The sequence below is a fragment of the Macrobrachium rosenbergii genome, chromosome 41 (assembly GCF_040412425.1).
Source record: "Macrobrachium rosenbergii isolate ZJJX-2024 chromosome 41, ASM4041242v1, whole genome shotgun sequence".
In the NCBI taxonomy this organism is placed as follows: Eukaryota; Metazoa; Arthropoda; class Malacostraca; order Decapoda; family Palaemonidae; genus Macrobrachium; species Macrobrachium rosenbergii.
Window position 1 is genome coordinate 82,174,202 of NC_089781.1, and position 25,833 is coordinate 82,200,034.

The 25,833-nt window shown below is 38.0% G+C and overlaps 1 protein-coding gene across 8 annotated transcripts in view; it reads left to right on the forward strand.

Annotated features, from left to right (window-relative positions):
• The window catches only part of CHES-1-like (Checkpoint suppressor 1-like), a 176,249-nt gene that overhangs the window by 101,297 nt on the left and 49,119 nt on the right, over positions 1-25,833 (forward strand). For all 8 annotated transcript variants that reach the window (XM_067084521.1, XM_067084513.1, XM_067084520.1 and 5 more), the window contains one exon: positions 17,800-18,638. In XM_067084521.1, the coding sequence (XP_066940622.1) occupies positions 18,174-18,638 (465 nt within the window). In that variant the 5' untranslated portion in view covers positions 17,800-18,173. The remainder of the gene's footprint in view (positions 1-17,799; positions 18,639-25,833) is intronic.

Here is a 25,833-nt window from a genome sequence, read left to right on the forward strand (position 1 = left end):
GATTATGATAGGACTAATTCACCCTTGAAAGTAATTTGGTATATTTCTCATATATATATATATATATATATATATATATATATATATATATATATATATATATATATATATATATATATATATATATATATATATATATATATATACATATATATATATATAATATTTATTTATTTATTTATTTATTTATATGTATATAAAATCCTAATGCATTTAGCTCTACCCTTACGTTTTGATTGCTTAATTTTTTTGTAGACAGCAGATACCACATAGGCTATTCTCGAAGCTTGCCTGAGATTACCTGTATTCTCTCTCTCTCTCTCTCTCTCTCTCTCTCTCTCTCTCTCTCTCTCTCTCTCTCTCTCTCTCTCTCTCCACACGTAGGTGTATTCACGACCATTGAATTAACACCATTATTCCAACTGAAAAAACTCCAGGCACCAAACTGTCGGGACTAGTTTTAAGTGGTTTAAAATGGGAATGGAGGGTATTGTGTTTTTAGATGCCCATCGAGGTTAGGTCAGGTCATACTTTTGAAAAAAGATAAAAAAAAAAAAAAAAATCGATCCGTTTTCCTACTCTTCTGATTTTCATTCTTCCTGATTCCTACCCTGTATTAAATATTTAGACGTAGACTGTCGCAATCATGAACTGTTAGCATATTTTTTATTTTTTTATTTGCAATACTGAAATCATAATGTTCATTTAGTGTAGTATCCCTGGACGGTGCTGTGTTTAGAAAACGGAAATTAAAGCATATGCTGGTTTATTGCGTTGGTTCATTATCATTAGTTTGAACAACTTTATAAAATTTATTATATATATTTCATCATAGTAAATTTTTACTAAAGCGATTGTGTATTATTTAATTGCCAACTGTTACGATTTTGGAATAAACGTAAGATGATATGTATTATGAATAGTCTGTGCGATGTACAGTGATTAATATGCTGCCCAATGGCTGTATCGACATAACACATAAGGCGCGTGTGCTCACGCAATACCGACAACGTTCCCTCATCGTTGAAGGTCTTAGATCACGGTCGACGTTCAAAGGTTTCTATTTTTAAAACCCCGCGATGACCAACCAACCAGCCCTGTGTGGCCGATTCTTGAACGATAGCCCATGAATGCGGCTGTCTAAGAATGGATCCCGCCACGATACCCCGCCAGGGACCTTCTTCCTCCTCCTCCTCCTCTTCCTCCTCCTCCTCCTCTTTTCCTGATGTCTGTGGAGCCAAGGGATGCGCATGCGCTCTCCCCATCGCCACCACCACCACCCCCGCACCGCTGCTGTTGCTGCTGCCGCCGCTGCCGCTGCTGCCGCTGCTGCCGTTGCTGCCGTGTTCGTTCGCGTGACTGGCATGTGTCTGGATATAAATATGAAAGCACGTGCATGGAAGGCAGACGACGGCTGGGAGACGTACTTGCGTTCCGAATGGGAATGCCTCTTTATGCGGCTGGAATGTAATTGTAGAGCCTGGATACTGCTACTACTACTACTACTACTACTACTACTATTATTATTATTATTATTATTATTATTATTATTATTATTATTATTATTATTATTATTATTATACGTTTCATAGGCTTCGTTTTTGTGTAAGGGTAACTGAATGATTGCCGTTAAGTTGTTAAAAGCGTTAACTGTGGTGAATGAAAAGTCATTAAAGTAGTATTAGTGTTGCCTAATTTTTTCGTATAATAATAATAATAATAACAACAACAACAGGGGCCACTCATATGACTAATAAAGGTAAATGATCCTGCCATAAGTGTGACACGCTGGCTATTTACGTCCCAGGCCCGGTAAAGAGCAGTTATCGTTTCATGTTTGTTTGCCTTTTATTGTGAACGTTATTTTTTTTTACCGGAAATGGATTAAGTTCCACGACTGGATTACGGGGGGGTGTCGAATGGAAAAGGAAACAGTAGTAACAATTATTATCATCATCATAATAGTATCATTATTATTGGCACTGCATTTTTCAGTATTCATTTTGAATTTATAGTTATTCAACCAGTCTGTCGTAAGTATTGCTGCTGCTGTTATCAAATAGTAGTTGGACTTAGGTAGAGTTACAGTCATTTTACTATAATTATATAGTTAGTTGAGTACTCAGACTCTCATTTTGAGTCTCAACATTGCTCAGCCATATACCCTGAGATTCACTGGCACATACTTGGCACGGGCCAAGTGCGGTAAGTGTCGGATGACATTTCCTCTTCTTCAGCCTGGGGCGCGAGAGAGGTCACGCATTCTCTCTCTCTCTCTCTCTCTCTCTCTCTCTCTCTCTCTCTCTCTCTCTCTCTCTCTCTCTCTCTCTCTCTGTCTACATGATGATATTAAGATCAGGGTTGTTCCTTAGGTTTTTTTATTGTTATTGTATAGACACACTTACGTATATAACCTCAGTGATGTAAGTATTTTATTTGAGTTTACCTCGGCAGTGAACTGGTACCTTCATGTATTTATTAGTTTGATGCGTAGTTGTAATGAACCCCAAGAAATATGTATAGGAGGCGAGACGACCATCAACACCTGTCTGCGAGGCATCACATCGACCTGCCTTTCATTCTCTCTTGCATTCCTTCCGAGGTCTTGTGATTTGTGTCATTTGGCACAGAAATGAGAGGCGCTTATGGGAAGGGGTTTGAACTCACTCCCTTCTGATCATCTCTACATTCTCAGTTCTCGTCAGTTCTCTTGCGTTCTGAGTGAGGTATTTTGACGTCGTCGGTGTATGCCGTCACTGGCATTATCTTGAGCTGTACAGTCATTCGAAAAATATTAAAGGTCCCTAAATTCGGTGCCTCTCTACGTGGGATGATGCAATGCCAACTTTGGCAGTTTTTACCATAACCAGAGTTCTCTCTCTCTCTCTCTCTCTCTCTCTCTCTCTCTCTCTCTCTCTCTCTCTCTCTCTCTCTCTCTCTCAGGCTTCTTGTTTCGTTTATGGGTCAGTGCAGTGTGAAGTGGTGCTAAATTATAATGTTCTAATATTCAGGTTAGATGTACTGGCGAATAGCAGTGGCAGGTGCCTAATAAACCCTTTGACTAATAGGATCAAATTGGAAAGCTGTATAGAATTCACGAAAATCTTAGTTTACTTGAGGTTGTTATTGAAATAGTCATTTAGCATGTACAGTGTTTGCTGTATATTGCAAGTGAATCCTCCCTGGGTTCTGCAACATAAGTGGATAGAGAAAATCAGAGGCCTTAGGGGCACCAGAAGAGTTGGAATACCTGCGCCTGTTTGGATGAAAAGGAGGACAAGGAATGATGGAGATAAGTGGAAATTTTGTAAGTGAAATCAAAAAAAAAAAAAAAAAGAGCGGAGATTTTCAGTCTCTTGGCGTCACACAATTTTAGAGCCAATGTTGATGAATTTCTAAAGTATTCATTATGAAAATTGCCTTGTAAAATAAAAGAGAGCCAAGAAAGGCCAAATGATTTCATCTCTTTCACAAAAATTAAAAACGGTGATGTATTAACGTTAGTGCGGAAGGACGATAGTCTTGGATAAACAAAACTGCAGCTACGGGATCATAAATCTTCAGAACGAAAGGAGTAAATTGCACAATACCTTGTTAAAGGACAGAGGGAGTACGTACTCATCCAGTGGTCGTGAATAAGGGCTTTAATTAAAAGGGCACTCGACCAGGTCTGGCAAATTGCGTTGAGGGTTGATATTCATTAGTTGAGGACGCGCAACAGCAAATTGGTTGTTTACACAAAACGTTGGAAGTGTACAGCAGCCAAAGGTAGTGTACATGTGGTCATGGAGGGGAAACGTGGTTTTGCCGGGTTGCGTTGTATATACTACATGCGCGCGCACGAGAGAGAGAGAGAGAGAGAGAGAGAGAGAGAGAGAGAGAGAGAGAGAGAGAGAGAGAGATATGTTGCATGGTGATTATAGATTAATTCACCCAGTGAAAATTATTAAAAGTATTGCCTAAGTTCCGATGTATGTATGTACGTACGTATATACAGTATGTATGTATGTATGTATTGTGTGTGCAAAATCATGACGCAGATATCTTGAGATTGATTAATTAATGAAATTTAGGCTGCCAAGCGCTGTAGCACTTTTGGCCATTCTGCGCTGAAGACAGTGAAAAGAGAGAGTTAGAGTGGTTTGACAACACCGAAAGAGAGTTCCAGAAAATAAAGGAGGTGAAGCACAAGGATGTAAAAGTGGAAATGAGAGAAGACCCCACAGTTGCACGAAAAAGTAATGGTTAGAGAGATTGGACATCAAAATTGAAAAAGGAAACGGTAACGTTGGTAATTTAAAGGGTCAAAAAGTGGTTGTAGAATGCCTACAGTGTACCACGCGAGGTGCAGTGACGCCACAACCCCCAAGAGGGGCAAACATCTTGAGAATTACTCATCAGTGAAAGTGGTACATACGTACACTTCTCAGTTTGCAGATGGATAAAAAAAGAAAGTTTTGGCAAAATGTCTACTTTGCTGTATTTTTACATGGGCTTTTTTTATTGGTAGTAAATAATCTTTCATACAAATTTCCTTGAACTTACACTTTTGTACATGGACTTTTGAAGTGGAGATGGAACTTACTGAAGGTGATACTCGTCATGCCTCATTAAACTAAATAGCAGTAGCCCGACTGTGGTGTTCTTACTTTTGAGTTCTTTGTCTTATCGCACATACCTTAGTATTTTTGAGCATTTAATATTATTTTACTTTCTATAGCCCCTAACCTTTGTAGACGTAGATTAAGATTTTAGTGTAAGTATCCTTGAAAATGTTTGTCGACCTTGTGTGTACCCAGAGTTTGGACCACGGTACCCTACCTTATTTAGGGGCAGAAGTGAGAGAGGCTGGCCCCGGCATGGTTGACAGAAAGTTGAAAGAGATATGGATGCCATCTGTCTTACGAAGCTGTAATATTCTCTCCCACAAACTTGATAAACATATTTGCGTGTAAGATGCCTCTTCCTTGCATTTTTCTGTTGAAGACAATTACAATGTTAAAGATTGTTAGTAGCTTTTATTAGCTGTTCTTTCATTCTCTTAGGTAATCTGTATTTCAGACATGTATTTGCAACTTAAAGAATTTTTTGTTTTAATGGAAGATCAGAAAAAGTAAGAATGTCGTAAGTGCGCGATGAAATGAATCCAAATGAGATCTTGGTGAAATTCAAGTTTCAAGTTTCACTGAGGTTATAGGTCAAGGTATTACAAAATGTTTGTCGTAAATATTTTTATTATATTACATAAGAGACTGTTTTGCCCCATTTTTTAAATATTACCATTGAATCGTTTGCTGTGTTTCCTGTGGATCATAATGCACACATTAAAATAAAGTGAAATCTGTTGAGTATAGATATTAATATGAGATTATGCTGTGTAAACCTTTTCCTTCGTAATCCTTTTTCTCCATACGGATGTGATCCGGATTAATTCCACGCACATTCTGATTAAACTTGGGATTGATTCGATTCATTTGCTACCTGGAGAGATTAGCTTGCAATGCAGATGAGATTGATTGATTAATTCATTACTGACTGAATCCCGAGCACGTGGCTCGGGATGTAATCCTTTCACTTACATGTGCCGAGTCGTTAGGACCACTTTTAGCATGAAAGTAGTCGTACAATACGGTGGAAGGAAGTTCCTCGATATGATTAATACCGTAATGCGATGTAGGGGAGGTGTTTTTGTGTCTTCATGTGTATATATATACAGTTTATATAATCCTTATAAATTTGCAGATTTACGAGTAAATTTTTGTTTATATTATTATTCTGTGATTTTATGTGAAATTGCGGGAATAAGAGACGATAAGAGGGAAAAAGCGCAGCCCTTACAAGAGATTTTACATCAGTTTTTCCCCATAAAATCCAATTATTTTTTTTATGTTACCAGGGCATGGTAATTAAATGAGATATTTAAGAAAGAACGCTGAGATAATCTAAACGCTTCTCTTTTGACAGTTGTTGAGGCGCTAATTGATCCCCAGCGGTGCGCCGACAGCAAATATTTTGTTCCCCTTTTTCGCACGCAAGCATTTGTTGCTCCTTGCTTTCGGACTTGTGTTCGTGCTTGAGAAGTGCCGTGAGTTATCATGCACTTTGGCATTTTCACATGCTTAAGTCTGTAGTCCTTCATTATTCACTCAGCAACACTGCACATCTCACCGCATGCAATGGCCTCCCCAACTTCCCCTCTCCCGCGCCGTCTTCGTCTATACTTTTCCCCCTTTGAATGGGTGAGCATATGTCATTTCCCCTCCGAAGGATTACGTGAGTTTTTATTGATTATCTGTATGTACAGGTGCTGTGACGTGAGCGCGAAATCCATCAGTGTATTGCTGATGAATTAATGGTAACAATATACTGGAGACTAAATTTAAATTAATATACCATTCTTTCCACATGACCAGACCACCTTGAAACGCACTGATCCATTCTTTCACCATTTTTTTTTATACTACGCACCAAATATTTCACTTCCTGTGAGTTTTTCCATATGTATTACGTGAACAGTTCATCTATGCAGCCTCCGCCTTTCTTGATTTATTCTGTCATACATTCCAGCCTAGCTTCCGTAGACACTCCAAGCGTCGTATTACCATTCACATGTGAAGATGTGTTGTAGTCGACATATATATAGTGTATACGTAGCCTACGTACATTACATACGTAGCCTACGTATGTAACATACATACGAACATACACAGCCTACATACATACATACATACATAAACGTTGTCGACGCGGCAAAACAAGCACGTTGTTTTTTCTGTCATGGTGTTTTGTTAGGCGTTGCACACGCAATTACCATAACATCATCAACGCGGAGTTCTACTCCAACCAGACTTATTTGTTAAACAAACACTTTGATTGAACGGCCATCTGTTCGTTTACCCGGCATTCGAACACGCATTGAAAGCGACTGTCGGTGAATGGATTTTTTTGAAGGGACATCAGTCCAAGTATTGTTTGTCCTCTGGGCCTTTCTTCTGTCTCCCGTATTTTCCCGGCGATAGACCCCATTTAGTGTTTGGGAATTGAAGGACAAGAGGTGTTCGTTATTGAAGAAGGCTTTTTATTTTGTGAGTACAAGCTGTTTTATGTCATGGAATAAAGGTTCAGCTTGTTATTTTGTGGTGGGATTTGTTTTAGAATCGTCGTATATCCTACCAATAAGTGTTTCATAATGTAAATTATATATATATATATATATATATATATATATATATATATATATATATATATATATATATATATATATATATATATTATATATATATATATATAATATATATATATATATATATATATATATATATATATAATATATATATATATATATATATATATATATATATATATATATATATATATATATATATATATATATATATATATATATATATACATACATATATATACATACACATGTAGGTACATAAGCACTGGTATATTATGTGTGTGTATGTATGGATGTATATGAGAGAGAGAGAGAGAGAGAGAGAGAGAGAGAGAGAGAGGAGAGAGAGAGAGAGACGTACTGATATATGTATAAAGTCTAATTTGCGAGAAGCAAAATTTTTCAAACAAAGCTAAAATCAACTTTTACATTGTAATTTGAGCAGTTCACATTTTCCTCATGTAAACCAGTAAATGCAAGACGGTTTAAGTAGCAGGTTGTGAAAACGTTCAGCCTATGAACCATTATTTTACATTTAAAAATAAGTGGTAATGTTATGGAATTTTATGTAGATTTTTCAATAGCCTATTTTAATATTCGTTTTTACTCCTTTCCTGTAAATTACAAATGATGTGATTTCCCTCTTTTGCAAAGTACTTGTGAAGCATTGAAGTGGCTTACGCCTCTGATCTGTTTTCTCTTCATGCATCTTATCGTAGCTTCGACATTTCTTCCCTTCACTATCAAATGGTCTTATAATTCTCTCTCTTTCGATATAGTTTTCTACTGTTTTCCTCTTTATTATAATAAACATCATACACAAAGGATATGAATCTCGCCAAATCACAGGGATGAATCACATTGGTTTTAGTAGTCATTATGGTTTCAAAATTCATCAATTTTTCATGCTCGACTGTGTCATAGTTCATGCTAGCCCTAATTAGAATATAAAATATTTATAGGACCCACTTCGGAGAAGATTAATATTCCATATCATTAGGAGTCGGGTACGACCTAATTAACCTCGTATTCAATAAATGTATCCATGATATTATATGCCTCCACGTACAAACAGGGCTGCATACCCTACTAACTATTTATATTAAGAGGGGCATTTCGTTAGCTCTTGTTAAAGTGGTTGCGCTCCTTGGTACCATTTGCGCGGGTGCACGCTTGTAGTTCTGGTTCTTGACTCAAAGCATCTTAAATACGAGTTCATACTTCCTCGACGATTGAAATTTATTACACACACACACACACACACACACACACACACACACACACACACACACACACACACACACACACACACACACACTATATATATACACATATATATATATATATATATATATATATATATATATAGCTGGTCATTAGTTATTATATTGGAGAAATATATTAAAAAGTTGCCTTTCACTACATCTTTTGCTTCTTTGGGCATTTGTTACGTATGACTAATGATATCGCTTATGCGTGGTAAAGTTTCCATGGTCCGTTGTTATTAATTATCTCTGTATTGATTTACCTGTAGTTTTGTGGTGCTCAAGCCGATTACCGGTTGATGTTCCCAGTTTGGTAAATTGTTTGGTGCAAATGTGTGAATGCATGTTCGAATTTGGGTATTTGGACTTGTTCGCTCGATTTCAGAATGCAATTCTCAATGTATAAAAAGCGAACATGGATGTAACGTGATGGGTTTGTTTATACGCTCATGTCGACCGTTGCAGTTAAATGCATATTCATAAACTCGCACGTATGTTGTGTTTTTCCACTGGATTGTTTTCTTTTATTTTGCAGCAGATTTTCTGATCTATCAGTTTTTCACTTTATGACTGGCTTCAGTTTTTATATTCCAGATCGGTTTTTATATCCTTGTCTAATCATCTGCCCTGTCCTTTGCGCCAGAACGTTACCATGACTGTTAGAATGTTTCTTTGTGATCATTTATCTATAGATGCCAGGTCATTTATTTATTGCGACACAAATAAATATATATACATATATTTATATATATGTAATATAAATTTATGTATATATATGTAGTAGTTATATAATCAAAGGACCTTGGTAACAACAGCATTAAGCATTATTTCGTATCAACTGTACATGTTATTCCAATCAGTATTTGCGCAGAAAAATAAGGGTTCTCTGTCACAAAAACGATGTGCGATAATAGAAGACAGTGTGGTCTGTGTTCTTAAAACTAATCATTTTATAAAATATTTATAGAAGAATTATACAAGAATAACCATCAGACTCATGACATAAAAAAAAATCGAAAATTCGCCATTTCAAATTTATATAAAAGGTCCACTCTCATATTAAGAGATGCATCCATAATTTGCAGGATAAAAATATTGACAGGATTAGAAGAAGATTAAATAGTAACTCTAGCTACCTAGCAATGGAATCTAACCAGATAATTAAGATAAAGAACATATTTTAAGATCACAATATACTTGAGGAAAATAGTATGCCTTGAATCAGTTGAATGTAATCAAGGAAAATATATCTCCCAGACCGTAATAAAATAGATTAATAAATCACCTGATATATTTAAAATCCTCAAACTGCCCAAATGTTGTTATTCAAATGTTGAAAAGTGTGTAGTCCTTCTGTGGAGACTTTCTTAATTAACACCAATCCAAAATTCAGATATGTGAATAGTTAGATGCATATAACCAGATGGAATGTAGACACCTGATTCTCTCTCTCTCTCTCTCTCTCTCTCTCTCTCTCTCTCTCTCTCTCTCTCTCTCTCTCTCTCTCTCTCTCTCTCTCTGGGCATGCTTTCCTGAGCACAGACACAATAGATATCCTTAAATGAGTCTTCCATTTGGTTACTCCCGTCAATTATTCTTAATTTTTTCCATTGTAAGTATCGGAGAACAGATTAGAGGGAAAAACTAAGAGCCCCTTTTGTTAATTATACACATTGAGCAAAGGTTTACTGCGGATCGAATTGATTTAGCGTCGAAAGGCGAAGTGTTTTAGTGTGGTGGACCATTACGTGGCACGTGTCAGGTGCGGGTGAACGTGTCGCTAATTGGCCCCCAGGTGTAGGGGAACAAGCCCAGCGGTATTATGACAGTTCCCCTTACCTGTATTGCCTCTGTAAATCTTCCTGTGTTTGTGCGTCCCCGGAGAGAAGTGAATTTCATTGCCAACTGCGATTCGTGCCGGTTACGTTGTTAATTTGTATTTATGACTGCAACAAGAAAAATCCTAACTGGCGGTGTCGACACAAGTAGAAAATTGAGAAGAGCGATTGAAGCTTGTGAAATACGAATAGAGCCATCAGAATCTACGTCGGCAGTTTAATGTCATATATTTCATTGTCTCAGTCCGCCGTGACCTCTATTTTATTTATTTATTTATTTTTTTTTTTTTGAAGGATAATGAGCTTCGCTGATATATTTGCTATTATCTTTTATGCTTTTCTCCTGTTTAAGGAACATTTTAAAATCATAGAGAAATTTCCGTTGTCATGATTAGGTGGTGTGATATACCGAACAGAAGTAAAAAAATGTTCATTTGAGGGTGAATTTTGAGATGTAATCTGAGTAAAGCTGATTTAGTGGATGTTGTTTATATGAGGCTGTTTTTCATGTTTGTCCATGTGGATTGGCTCTTTTTAAATGGTTTTGCTTGCGGATTTTACGGATAAACTTTATATTTCTTAATGCAGTCGATGCATTTTTACATTACTACCGCAACTAAAGACAATACATTATTAAGTCTTACTTATCCCGGTTAACTTTCATAGATACTTATATTGATGTCTAATTTGTCACCCTAGTCTTTTGCTCAGATCTTTTACTCTAATGAGTTTGTTACTAAGAAGTGAATTGAAGTACTGTTACTAAGAAAGGAATTGAAGTACTCTAATCTTTAGATTTTTACAGTGTTCCCTTGAAGTTGAAGCGCAGTTCAACCAAACGTACAAGTCACTCTTTGATTTCAGGTAAATTAGCACTTGATCATTTAACTCGGTATGAGGTTTGTCCTTGTTTAAATATGCCCAGATGATTTATTAGCTTATTTTATTCCCTATTAATCGCTCTTTACTCTGAAAGGTCTTTGACAAACTAAGTATTGTCTTGCCATGGTTTTTGTTTTTCAGCTGTAGCAGTAGTAGTGTTAGTCATATCTTGGAGATGTATTCACCATTCCTTGTCAGTCATACCGTATTGCGCAAAATATTAATGACCAGATATGCAATTTTTTTCTAAGATACGCTATAGACCAAGGACCAATCCTTTACATATAACTGTAAATTAGTTATATGTATATTGCAATTAAGACGGTATGTGATGTCTATGAAACATACCGTATTATTATACACTAGCACGAACCGATAACATGTAACTATGTAAATCAGGGAACAGTTTTCATGAATATTATCGAGGAGGGTTTTTTCTTCATTTAAATGCAAGTCCATTAAATTATGTGGATGAGTCATTTTTAAATGGTTAATGAAAAGTGGGTTTTTCTCAGAAACCTAAGGAAAGTTGAAAAAATGCCACATTTTTTTTTTTTATAAAAACGTTCCTTCAAAAGTTAATTGTTTTAATTATACTGGTGACATATATCTTACGAAATAATTCATTGGCAGATTTCCAAGAAATGTTCCTTGAGGTTTTCTCGCTCGCCCAAAATCCAGATTAAGTTGGGGGACAAGGCTTAGCTTGATTTGCTTTAAAGAAATCTATGAATAGTTTTTCTTTTGATATTTTTTAAAAGATTTGCTGAGGATCGGTTCGTTTCCTCATTAAATTTTGATAATGAAATCTTACAAGGTTATTAATATTATTAACATTATTATTAAAAGACCTACGTTTTATTTGCATTCCGCTGTTTATTCTTTGTGTAATGATCATCATCTCTTTTGGTGTCAGATCAAATTTTACATTTCCATTGTTTGCAAGTGGATAAATGGAACGACAGTTCGAGCAAGTTTTGCTTCTATCCATCTATTTCATGCTCTCACAAGAACTATGTGCAGTCTGTAGTGTATGTAGAAACAACACTTACCTAAGCGCCCAGTTATATAAAGAAATAGAAGCTTAACCCAGTAAATTTGTCCATCCGTAATCTTTTGGAATATAATAGTTGATGTTCCGCCGCCAGAGATCATTAAACAAATTTTACACACAGCGCCATTTCCTCCGTTGCGCCTATGTGTGGTAGTTATTGTTGTTATTAACTGCGCTCGTAACCTATTCAAGGTAGTTTAATTTTCCATGTGTATACGTATGTGTAAACTTTGACACCACATACTTGTGTAATGCTTGACACTAAGGTGTTATCGGTTCGTGCTAATGTATAATAATCATGTATACGGTATGTTTCATAGACTTCATACCGTCTTAATTGCAATTTTATCAGTTAGGAAAATTTCCATATGCTCAAGTGAATTCAACATCGCTTAGTTCGGGACTCATTGTTGGTGATGGATTGGTACCTCACTATGATTCTCTTTCAGTTAGTGCTATTTGCTAATGCATTAATCTCATAGAGGTTATTCCAAATTGATTATCTAAGAATAATTTCAAGTGCAAACAGTTCCAGTGAGAACACAATGTGTGATTGGTATGTATGGAAATAAAACACATCTGACTAATGTTCGGGAAAAAAAACGTTCACAACCAATTTACATTCTGAGTACCTGCACTTAATTAGGAAATAAAAGAGCATTTCGCGGAAGTTGTTCCTTTGCTCTTAGAAAATTGCCATTGGGCATTTATAGTCACAACGACTGTGGGAGACGCAATTTGAATTAATGAATACTGCTTGAAGGATCAAGGCCACATTTATTCCATTCATTGCTCATTGCTACATTCCCCAGGGGGAAATACGGTGTAATTAAGGCACTAAAATAGAAAATAAAAAGTCATTATGGATGGAGCGGGTACATAACCATGAATTTTAATGATGTGGCCCGTGTTCGCAAGGGGTCATTGCCAGTCTTTCAGAATAATCGAACTCTTATCATGCTGTCATTTCGTCCCCCCCGACAGGCAGAGAAGATAATAATAACGCGTTCGTGGAAACGATATAACCCCTGTGATGACACATCTGTCCGGCGTCGTGAGTCCGATCGTGAGTAATTATTCATAATAATGAGGGCGACACGCCGCCCGTTCAATACCCATATCTCTCTCTCTCTCTCTCTCTCTCTCTCTCTCTCTCTCTCTCTCTCTCTCTCTCTCTCTCTCTCTCTCTCAAAGTCTGACCTTGTTCATTCAGGGTTTTAACCCTTGGTTTAATTTTTCACTGCCTTCCGTCTGTCTGTCTGTCTGTCTGTCTGACGAAGCAGAGGCGGTGGCATTAGTAATTATGGCGGGAGTGTCTTTGCTCTTCCATCCTCATTCCTTGGTTATGGGCTTCGTATATAGCTTGCATTCGTTGCCTGCCCTTTTTGCTTCATTCATTGCTATATGGGCTGTTACTCTTCGTCAATTTATTTTCTGGTAGGTGACGAGGATTGCTCTCTCTCATAGTAAAGCTTTCGGCCAGTTTAAGAATAGGCGATTTACATGATTTTGATTTTTACATTTTTTTTTTCGTGAAGTCCACGAAAAACCCCTGCTTTCTTTAAAACTTGACGATAGTTTTTTTGTCTGGGAAGTAAGAAATAAGGTGACATATTGAGTAAGGCTGACATTCACCTGAAATAATCTGGGGAGCGCTCACAGAAAAAGACTGCTCTTATGTGAAAAATTGGAAAAGAGAGCGAAGAAAAGTAAGCGTTAAGCCAGTGGAAAATAACGTAATTTATCGTCTAAATCTGTAAGTATGTACGTAAAACGTTAGTTGAGAAGTGTAAGAAAATGAGGGCAGTTGTGCCTAGGGTGTAGCCTCTGAAGTGTGGAAAGACCATTGCATTACTGAAGGATCCCCCAGCGGATTTCTTTGTAATAACTGCTGATTATTCTACAATTGCCCCTGCAGTATTATATTACTTGACCTAAACATGTCTGTTTTGTAAGCGTGGAACTTCCCCAAAGAGATCCTATTCAATGAATCTGCAGTTCTACCTCATTTCACAATATTAGTATTTTCATTCGTGTAATTTTACTTGTATGTGCCGCCCTTTGATGTTACAAGAAAAGTAAGTGTTTCATGAAATTTGTCTGGTTAGTCCGCTAGTATCATCATTATGCTGTTCCACAAGTATCATTATAATGCTGTCTTGTAACTAGAGTAAAAAGTAGTTTTGTTGAAGAATTCAGTAGGACTGGGGTTATGTAGGCAAGGTATTAACCTAGCACAGACCTAATATAGGCTAGTCATTGGCGTTGATGTACGGATAAATTTATTTTTTATTTCAAAATTGTGTGGAATGTTGAGGTGTCTTCCCGAGGGTTGCTTTTTTGTGAGCTGCCATTTTGCCAGCTCACAGAAAACACACAGAGAGAGAGAGAGAGAGAGAGAGAGAGAGAGAGAGAGAGAGAGAGAGAGAGAGAGAGAGAAATTCTAACGATGTCTCACCCCAGTGTGCTGGGGATCGCTCCTCTGGTTCTGAAATCGAGCGCTGGTCACTCGTTTTCTGAGCGGAGCGCTACAACAATGCTCCCCGAATGTATAGAGAGAGAGAGAACGGCGGTGGTGGTGTTGGGGAGAATTTAGAAGGCACCTATAATGATTGATCCTTTATGTACTCGCAGGATATATCAGGTTAACTGTTCGGTTGAAGTATTCTCAAAAGCTCAACGGTCATTCTAAACAGGTTTTTTTGTCCAGTGATAGCTGTATGTGTGTGTTTAAGAGAGAGAGAGAGAGAGAGAGAGAGAGAGAGAGAGAGAGAGAGAGATCGGTGGTATCATCCTGACTGGGAGTTAAAATCCGATGTAGAAAGTTGGGACTTGCATGATAGAGGTTATAGTTGCATATGAAGTTGACCTCCTTTGTTAGAGTAATGGACATAGTTACGTAGCTCCGTTGCTCTTACAAGTCGAAAGAAAGTTTCTCTTCGTCATAAGTTTAAAGGGAAGGTGATGGTAATTTCTTTTTTATTGTCAAGGAAGTTTGAAATTCCGTCATTAGGTCGAAGAATTCTTTCTTTTACGTGGGTTATTCTGCATCTTGCAAATCGTGTATATATATATATATATATATATATATATATATATATATATATATATATATATATATATATATATATATATATATATATATATATATATATATATATATATATATATATATATATATTTCGAGAGAATGCATGGCAAAGTTTTATTGTTCTGGTGTTGGTACAAGTATTAATATAGTCCTTGAACTAGGAGAGATGTCATAAGAATTTTTTAGCCAAATATGTTCATTTGAATACAGTCTGGGTTAGCTGGTCGACATTTTTATGAAGTTACAGTGAAAGTTGTCAGCGCCGACGAAATCAAGTTGCTTCTGGAATGTTTTTTTTTTCCTTGGCTGCAACCTTGGGTTAGATTGATGTAAATAAGAGATATAGTTTTTTATGCAAAGGCAAAACTGGCTTGGTCTTTGTAACTAAGAAGTAAAAATTAGAATGCATTTTGATTTTTCTACAGTAATTATATCTCTTCAGAAACAGCCCTTAGTGCCTGAACATCGTAGTTTTGTATCAATAAATCATACTGGCTATGTTAGGGAACTCATATAGAGCTCTTCGCTTGCGGTTTTCATATATCCCGCCTCTATGGGTTAGATGTGGTTCACAGCTGCGCCGACTTCCTTCTTGCTGACCACAAGGTCCAGAATAGCTTGCGACGATTCTCCGCTCGTTTGACTTTCGGGGGGCCAGAAATCGGATAATTCGGTCTTGAACCCCTATGAACTGCATAGAGGACACAGCTTGGTCTACGGACTATCTCGCTGCATCCTTTTGAGGGACTGACACATCCATTATGGAAGTTTATTTGCGGGAGAAACGAGGAGGTTGCAGCAGCTGTGCCACGGCCTTTCGAGCCTCGTGCGGCTCGGCCAGCATGTTTACACGTTGCCAGGCAACAGGGGGACGCTCGTAGTGTAGGAGCAGCAGCTTGTGTTGGCTCTCCCTTCCACACGCACACGAATTCACGTACATAGAAGGAGAGGGTTGGCATTTGCACACACCTGCCACACGTGTTTTCGCTCTCAACCAAATGAACGATACCACCAAAAACTGGAGCCGCCGGTATTTTTTCCATTGTATTGCGCGAAATTCAGCGCGTCTGGAATTGGAAGTCGGGGATATGCAGGTGTAATATGCGTGTTTTCGTGTGATTGTGATCTACTTGTCTTTAGCCGCCCTGCAGGATTCTAGGTACCTTATCCATGCACGGTGGACCCATTGCAAAGGGCGTGCAGGAACTTCTAGGGATTAGTGTTGAAGAGCAGGTGCGTAGGATGTGTACGTCAACATAAGAGTGTTTATAATTTGTGTTAATGGTACCTGTTGATACGGAGAAGTAACATACTCATACTTTCGTGCATGCAAACATACACGAAGACGAAAAGCAAGTGTCATCTAATGAGGTCAGTGTGTTGTTGTGCTTAAATTAGCCTACTTGAACTTAGTTGCTCAAGTTTTGCTTTTAGTTCGATTGAGCCTCTGCTATTAGTGGGAATCCCTTACTTCCCTCGAGCAGTGTGGTGTTTTCCGATTATGAATCAAAAATTGCTTACGGGATGAATCAATGATGACGCGAGGATCTAGCCTTTTTTTGGAGAGTACAAGCCACATAAACCTTGAGATAATCGTGATAACACTTGTATTTGTATATTGTGTGCGCGTGAGAGAGAGAGAGAGTGAGTGCAGTTGGGAGAGGATTTATACAGAAACGTGGAAACTTTGATCGTATCAGTTATGGAAGAATAAATTGTTATAACTTAATAGGGAAAAATGTGTCGATAAGATGAGGTTTTTATAGGTTCTACATCGTTTTTGTGTTGGTAACTATGTACATAAGTATGATTATATGTTCAAATTTCATTATGTAAAACCAGCCCGCGGGCACGTAGACATACGACAGAGAGAGAGAGAGAGAGAGTTTTCTCTAACATATTGAATCAGAGTGAAGTTATGAATACAGATTAAGTATTTATTTTTGTGCATTACTCTAGTGGTTAGGGTTCGTTGTATCTTGGTGTTGAAACCTTCAGATGCCTGTAATTACAGAGCACTTAGAATTCTGTGTTGAGTAGGATTGGCTGTTGTTATAATTGTCTGTTCCTTATAAATTTGCAGTTGGTAATGTTGAGAAGTACGGTAATCATATAGTATAGAAGGATTCAGATTTAACATTTATGATAGGGCCAATTGAAACGGCCAGTTGCGACGGGATAATAAAGAAAAGCTGAAGCTCAGAGAATAGACGTGAAAGATTAGACCTTTTTCGGTTGGTATTCTGATGTTCTGGATTAATTCTCTTCGTATTTTAATCATTTCTCTTTCATCAAACATTTCATGGTTGTTGTATCGCTGCTTGAAATTTTTCTCAAACCCTTCAAACATCTGGTGTTTGAAGGTATTGTGTAGTTTTGTAGCAAAAATTGCTTTTTGGGTGCTTACGTATTCATTCGTATGTAGTTTGTATGTGAATATGTAGAACTCTTGAAAGTAAAGTTTCCTTCTCTTTCTCCTCTTGCAGTACAATGATGAGTGATGGAGTCAAAGTAGAAGAAGTCAAAATCGAGGACGTCGAAATAGAAGAAACGGACGAGACAGTCGTTAGCGAAGGAGGAGGAGGAGGAGGGGGAGGAGGAGTGGGTGGCGATGAGGCCCCACCTACAGCAGCAGCAGTAACAGCAGTGTCTTCCTCTTTCACACGTCACCACCTCCTCCTTCGTCGTCACCAGGGAGAGGACGAAGATGAAGGCGAAGTAGGGACGTTGGCGGTGAGTGGGGGCCCGGTGGTGGTGAGAGGAGATTGTGGTGGCGGAGGGGAGGGGGGGAGGAGGAGGAGGAGGAGGAGGAGGAGGCGGTGGCGGCGGCGGCGGAGGAGGGAGTGGGGAAGTGGTGGTGATGGGAGGTAGTGGTGCCACTACCCTCTACAGCAGGGAAGACGGTGCCACCGTCCTGGAAGCTGCCGACGGCACCACCACTGTCCTCCAACCCCAGCACACTCAGGGCTCCGCCGCCCACAGGCTGACATTGACCGTCGAAGGCGGCGATGGAGTCGTAGGCGGCGAGGGCGTCACTGCCATCGTGGACAATCGGGCGGGCACGGCCACCTTCGTCGAAGGCGCCGAAGTTGTTCGGACAGTTGCTGTGTCATACGCCACGCCCATTCTGCACCATGTGTTCCTGCAGGCCGCCCCGGCCACCACAACTATGCATCATCCGCACACCACCCATGCCACCCTTCTTCAAACCACCCACGTGCCAGCCGCTGCCATCATTCAGCCTACTTCCACGGCACGGCGCCCGCCCACTCTCCATACCTCGACTACACCTATCATTTTGCAGCCCGCCCGCGCAACAATAAAAGTAAGTTCATGTGATATGACGCCGTTATTATAACATTCACTTGGCTTTTGTTGTCGTCATGTAGATCACCATAGTAACCGATTCATAATATATTAAGACGTTTTCAGTTCTTACTCCAGAGCCACTTTCTCTCCTTTATCGTCGTCTTATCTTTAATAATGTCTCGACCGTCATGCGTTTCCTGCTTTTAAAATCACCATCATTAGTTTCATGCTTTTGCTTCCGGTGGTCATAAAAATTTTTAATGATCCACATTCATCTGTTTATAAACATCATCAGTATCGGTATCATGGTCGTCATAACTTAATAATACTCAACTTAAATTTTTTTTTTTGTCAGTATTTTATCATGATTTTTATCATTCTCCACGTCCCATGTTGATAATCATCATTATTTTCAGTATCAGTTTTTGTTTAAAGTTTGCATCGCTGGTATTGCCAAGTTTAGGTATAAGTACAGTAGAAGCATAATCCTGGAACGCCATCAATAACGAAGTTTTGATTTTTGTGTTAATGACACACTTGGCAGCATGTTTCTCCTAATGCTCTTCACGAAAACTTTGGTGTTATTCGATTACAGGGTAATAAGATGGCGGTGTACACCTCCATTGCCAAATGGCTGCCCTAAGTTCCCTCTTTTTAGTGGTGTATCATGCGACAACTTTTCCCATTTTTCATGTAACTTCTAGTGAAAACATACGTTAAGAACATGCCAACACACACACACACACACACACACACACACACACACACACACACACACACACACACACACACACACACACACACACAGAGCTAAAAAGTCAGATGTAAAAGATTACTGGTTAAAAATTAGGTCTTTTTATATTGCTTTAATGAAAAAAAGTCAAATCATTAAGTATTAGGATACAGTGATAGTGCATCGATACAAACATCACAGATGTGCTCATACACGAATATTTCTGGCTGCTTGTACCTTCCCTTGTTGGCGTCGTGTCGATAAATCGTCCCAGAAACGTGAGACGCTTTTGGATGGGATCAGATAAAAAGAAATTTAGTCATCGTATCCTAATCGGGAGACTTGATAATTTATGAACGTTATAGCATTTTGTGGTGACTTGACGCAGAGACGTGACTCGATGTATCTGCATTGTGGAGAGATAGTTTGACAATTTTTCTGTGCAACTTGACATATAGACTTCCGTTGTTGTTGTATAGTTATGCTGCTTAGCTTAGAGACTTCGTAACTTAGCAGGCACCCAGATGTTGAAACAACGTAAAACATTATTACATGTATCAGGTAAAGGATATTTTAATAATTTACATATGTTGCAATGAAAAAATTGTTCACCTTAGAGATGCTGTAGCGGGAAGTAAACGTTATTTTGTAATTTAGAAATGTTGTATCTTAGTGTGGACCGAAGCATATCAGTCGTTTCTCCTTTGCCATGAGGCTGCAAAAATGTCCTATACGTAATTATTGTGATTATATTAATGGGAGTAGATCCGATAATTTTGCTTGTCCTATAAGCCTTGCTTGTGTACAATGTGTGAGAGGCCATATTAGCTCATTTCTCTGAGAATATATATATATATATATATATATATATATATATATATATGTTGTATATATATACATATATAATAAAATCCACTAAGCGTAAAATGCTAAGAAAATTACCATCTCAAGCAAAGGGAAGAAGACGAGTGACTAGAAGGTAAAGAATGATAGCGGTAGTTTGATTGTTTAGTTTTAAAATCCTGACACGGCGTCCTCCCCTCAACTTGCTGTTTTCGAATTGGTTTTCACAAAAACAGTAGTTCCAAAGCTAAACAACCGCTACCCCTCTTTACCTGGTATAACCATACTTTACTTACTTGGGACTTTTCGCGTCCCCATATAGTCATTCGTCTTCTTCCCTTTGCTTGAGATGGTAATCTTCTTAGCATTTTTAGCTCTGTGGATTTTATTATATAATATGTATATTTGGTGGTTTTTGTACTTTATATTTATTCGTCTTTTTACAGCTGTGGTAATGGGTGGGTCTAAAAAGCTTTTGAAATTTCCGCAAGACGTATCCCTTGTCTCTGAATATATATATATATATAAATATATTTTTGAAATTATATATAAGATATATCCCTTGTCTCTATGTATATATATATATATATATATATATATATATATATATATATAAATATATATATATATATATATATATATATATATATATATATATATATATATATATATATATATATATATATATATATATATATATATATATTGCTTGTGCTTTTTTGTTATAATTATTTGTCTTCCACCCGTGCCTTCTAAATTGGATTACTTCGCCAACTTTGTTTCATAAATTGAAGACGATTTATTCCCTATGTTTACCATTAGTTTTCAAAGGATTTTATGTTTTATTGTGGCACGTGTAAGGCCAAAGGTAATGTGGAAGTACTAGACATGCGTTATTTGTATACCAAAGTGTGGAGACCGAGTGCGAAATGAGCGAGGTGGTAATTGTGAAGTCATTTCATGGTCTGTGATTTCCGTGCTTTGAAACATTTGCTGTTGAACTACAAAGGTAAGTCTTCTGGAAAAGAAGACCAGTTGCTCTGTGTGCGTTTTCTGCTTATGAAGCTTAAGATATTGGAAGGCTGTGGCCTATAGTTGAGGTACGATGAATTAGTTTTATATTTTCAGGTTTTTTTATTCATCTTTTGTAACGTACTTAACATATCACTGCATTATTTTTCTTTTCTTTCACGTGTATTTTTTCTCATTAAGGTGTCAATCACTTGTATTTTTTCCACGTGAATGTGTGCCAATAATAACGATGGGATAATTCATCAGCAGCATCTTCCTGGTCCCCTGGACCTTTCGTCACGCCGACAGATGACGTTTAAATATTAAAAAAAAATACAGGAATCATTGCACGCAGTGATGCGCACGTCATGGAAGTTGATTGTTTAAAATGTTTTCAGATGGAAACTGCAATGTGAAGATTAAAAGATACCGGCATTAGAGATTTCCACACATTGTATTTTCAGTTCGGTCAGTAAAAAGAAACAATGGATATAATCTACGGTTGGGACACGCGATGTTTCAGCAAATATTGTCCGAAATTATTAGATTTCTACCGGAAAGATTGTTTTCGAAGGTTAATTCTACCTTAAGTTAGACTTAAATGCATAAAACACATGGTCAGGTAGGCGTTTTACGCTTAAACGACATCTTAGTTTTATCTAATTAGTAGTATTGTAAATTTTATTTATATACATAGCAGATTACCATAACTGCATACTCAAAAAATAATAAATAACGAAAGGCTCAACTATCCTGAGAGAGAGAGAGAGAGAGAGAGAGAGAGAGAGAGAGAGAGAGAGAGAGAGAGAGACCCAACCCACAAAGAGTGCGAGTGTGGCACAGTGTATAGATAGTGTCAACACTGAGAGCGACCTGTAGTGTGTGCTTAGCTCTCAGAGGGGAAGTGGCACTCGCTGATAATTTCCCTTTACTCTCTCTCTCTCTCACTCTCTCTCTCGACCTTTATATCTCATAGACTCCTTATCTTGATAAAGTGCCGTTCCTGACACTTTCCTCTTCCTCTCCCCGTGTTTTCCATTTTATCCTATCTCTCAGGTGTAGGTTAATATCCCCCCTCCCCCTGCTTGACTTCCTCCAGTTCGTTATGGGTCTTAGTGTTTGGATAAGTCTTTGATGCACGTAGTCTGCAATGTATAAATAGGTTAGATAATTTCTAACCCATTTGGTCGATTAGTTAGCAAATCCGTAAGTGTATCTATACCAGTGGTGTGCTGTATGGAAATTTGTTGGTTAGGGACAGAATTCGTGGACTAGGTATAGCCTGATTGGTTGAAAAGCATAATGGGTTGGTTTGCGTATACACGTGATATTTTATATATAACCTGAGTTTTTGCTCGAATTGTTTTCTTAGGTGCAGATTGGTTGGGGGAAGTTTGTTTAAATGGATTGATGTATAAAGAGGTTAGTCTGTGGTAATGTTTTAGGATGAAAACGACTCTATGGATAAGTAGCTGTTTGAATGGCCTTTACAGTATTCATTAGGTTTCAGTTAATTTGGGGAATTTTATATACTTATCAAGATCAAGAATATTTTTATCTTTAATAAATGAAGCTTTGTTAAAGTTGCTTATGGGATTTCTTCACTGTTTATTGTTAGGACCTATAGTAGATTTCACAATAAAACACAGAACAAAATAGTATTGCTGCTCTTTTGTTTCTAGCAGGGTCGTGTTTCTTCCATACATACAAAGTCAATCCGTCTGTCTATCTGTCTCTGTCTCTGCCTGTGTCTCAGTTGGTCCGTCACACATATATTGCCATCGCGGTTCCTCCTCAAAGGTGAAAGGAATTTCGGTCAAATTAGGATTAAAGGTAGAATTCCGTCAATTTGCACTTAACCTTGTTCTAGAGTGTCTGTCACGCTTAGGCAGTGTGAAATCGTGGCACGAAAGAGCGCAGGTTTCTTACTAATCATCGCTTAGGAACAAATTTTATCGAGTTGACTGCTTAAACTAGAACCATGCTGTAATAGTGTCTTCAACATTCCCTTCTGAATGCTCCCTAAAAATTTGGTTTAACAATACCTTCAGATTGCGTGCTTCAGTTATTTTGTGTGTGTGGAGAGAGAGAGAATGAGAGGAACTTTTTAAAAAATCTATACATAGATTTCCCATCTACACAATATTCCATTAAACCTGATTGTTTTGGTTACGCTGTTATAAATAATAAAGAATTTCATCTATTTCGTTCGTTAGAATAGTTTTGCTGTGATATTCTCGATAAATTCTCGTGAAAGTGATGTGAAATACTACGTTGTATCGAAAGCATTGATTAGTATTGATAACGCTTAACCTCCATCGGCTTTGGTAATCTGTTTTGTACTATGCGGGGAACCCTTTATGCAGAATTAGCGCAGCGTATACTCCGCCCTATTAATATCTCCTGATAGGAAAACTCAGTTTTATACAATATATATTTTCCACCAAAGAATTGTTTTTTATTTTTTCTGTGGTTAAGATTATCAGGTCTACAGCTAACTTTATGTAAATACAGAAGTGCTGTAAACGCAATTCAAAATTATATTGCAAAATTTCCTCGTCCAGTAGATCAGATACTTGTGTGAATTACACGGATAATGTGGTATACATGTTCAACTTGTTATATCCAATCCTGAAGTCCATCATAATGAACATTTGTCAAGATTTGTGGAAATATGAAACAAATAATCATAAATGAAGGCAGATTAAACAGACATTAGGGTTTGGCAGTCAAGACGAAATGTAGAATTGTTATTAACCCCCGACGATTGGACATATTTGTTTTACACACGGTTATTTCATTGCCTTCTCTCACTGCCTGGTTCCCGCCAGCAAAGAATCAGATAAACATTAACCGTAAAAAATTCTGCTTGGGAATGCCCAAGTTTCAGTCGACAAGAAATTTTGAACACTGCGCACATCCCTAAAAGAAATTTAGCCAGTCTTGAATATTTTCACTCTCCGGTTATGAAGTTTTTATGAAGCTATAAATTGTTAAATAAATTCCAATAAAATTTTATTCCTTGTACAAAAACAAACCCTTCCGTCCGGTCCTGTAAGAGCTAAGATTTTTAACTCAGTGGTGCGGGTGATCTACTTTTTATCTCTCTCTCTCTCTCTCTCTCTCTCTCTCTCTCTCTCTCTCTCTCTCTCTCTCTTTCTCGATGTGTGTGTGTGTTCTTGTCAAGTGTGCCAGAGTGCGACGTCTGTATTTTTTACATGTGGACTTACTATGTTATCTCCGGATCCCATTAAAATCGGGAGAGGGTAACGCGAGATGAGTTTACGCCTTCATTTTCCACTTTAATTCCCTTTGCCATTTCAGACGCCCTTCCCCCTTCCCCCTCTTGCTTATTAAATTGCCATCGTTACGCCTTGAATCATCTCCACACCTGCCATCCAATCTGTGTGTGTGCACTTTGAGGTTATCAAGTTTGAACATTTAATATAATTTCAAACTGATGTTACAAAGTTCAATCATGGTATATTATTTTTCATGGGTACCACTTTAATGTTAATCTCATCGTTCAGCTTTCGCCTTTTCATTTTCATTGTTCATACTCTCATTGTATTTTCATCCCCCTTCCATCTTCTCATCCATCCTTTCGTAATTGTATCTTCGCTCCTTCACAAATATCCCTTCGTGTCCAATCTCTTGACTGTTGCCCTTCCCATAATATCCTGTACCCTTCCCTAAAGTGCCGTGTCTTATTCCTGCATCCCAATCCCATATAATCGTGCCCCCTACCTGTCTCCTTCCCTTTATTTCTGTCTCTTACATTGCTCCCCTTAACTTAGCATCCAGTCCCCTCCCTGTCTCATGGACGGGTCCAATTTCCTTACTATTCAGTCCCCTACTTGTGCCTCCTTCCCCTAATGTTCAGTCCCCTACCTGTGTTCCCGTCTCTTACCGTGTCACGTAATGTGTGTTGTGTTGTTCATGTAATTTATCACTTCCTCGGCCATTAGGATAATATTCGCGTATAAGTATACATTGTTGTCGCCTGCCCTCGATTTTCTTCACCCCTGCCCCTTCTCCCTTCCTATTAAGAGGTGAAAGGGGGTTTGTGAAAACCCCCAGCTGTTGTTGCCGTCGAATTGGAGTTGAATGGATGGGCGGGGTTGAATGGAGGAGAGCTGAAAGCTGATGACAGTGGGTTATGTCGTTGGTGAGGAGGAAGAGGGAGGGAGGGATGAGGGTTACCTTCGGGTTGATATGGTCTGGTTGCATCAAGGGTTGAATTTTGTGGTTGGTACTGTTTTTCGGTGTGACTTTTTTCGTTGTACTCTCTCTCTCTCTCTCAGCATTAATTCTTGCAAACTTTATGCTGGATTGATCGTAGTGGGATCTTTTGTTTTGGAATGCACATGAAGTGTGTGTAATTTTAGTTGCTCTTATACCTTATTACTGTATTTATCTGTAAATGAGTCGTTCCAGCTGTACAATGTTTTGCTTGTGTGTATCAATTGGCTCTCTTCTTGTCAAATACTCTTAAATAACTCCTGCCGTACTGTTTTTGTGTAGACGTCTGTCTGCTTCATCCTGTTGGGTTATGGTATGTAGTTAAGAAAGAGGGTTTAAAAATGTGGACCTCCCCTTTCTCTCCCCCCGCTTCCCCAGCTAC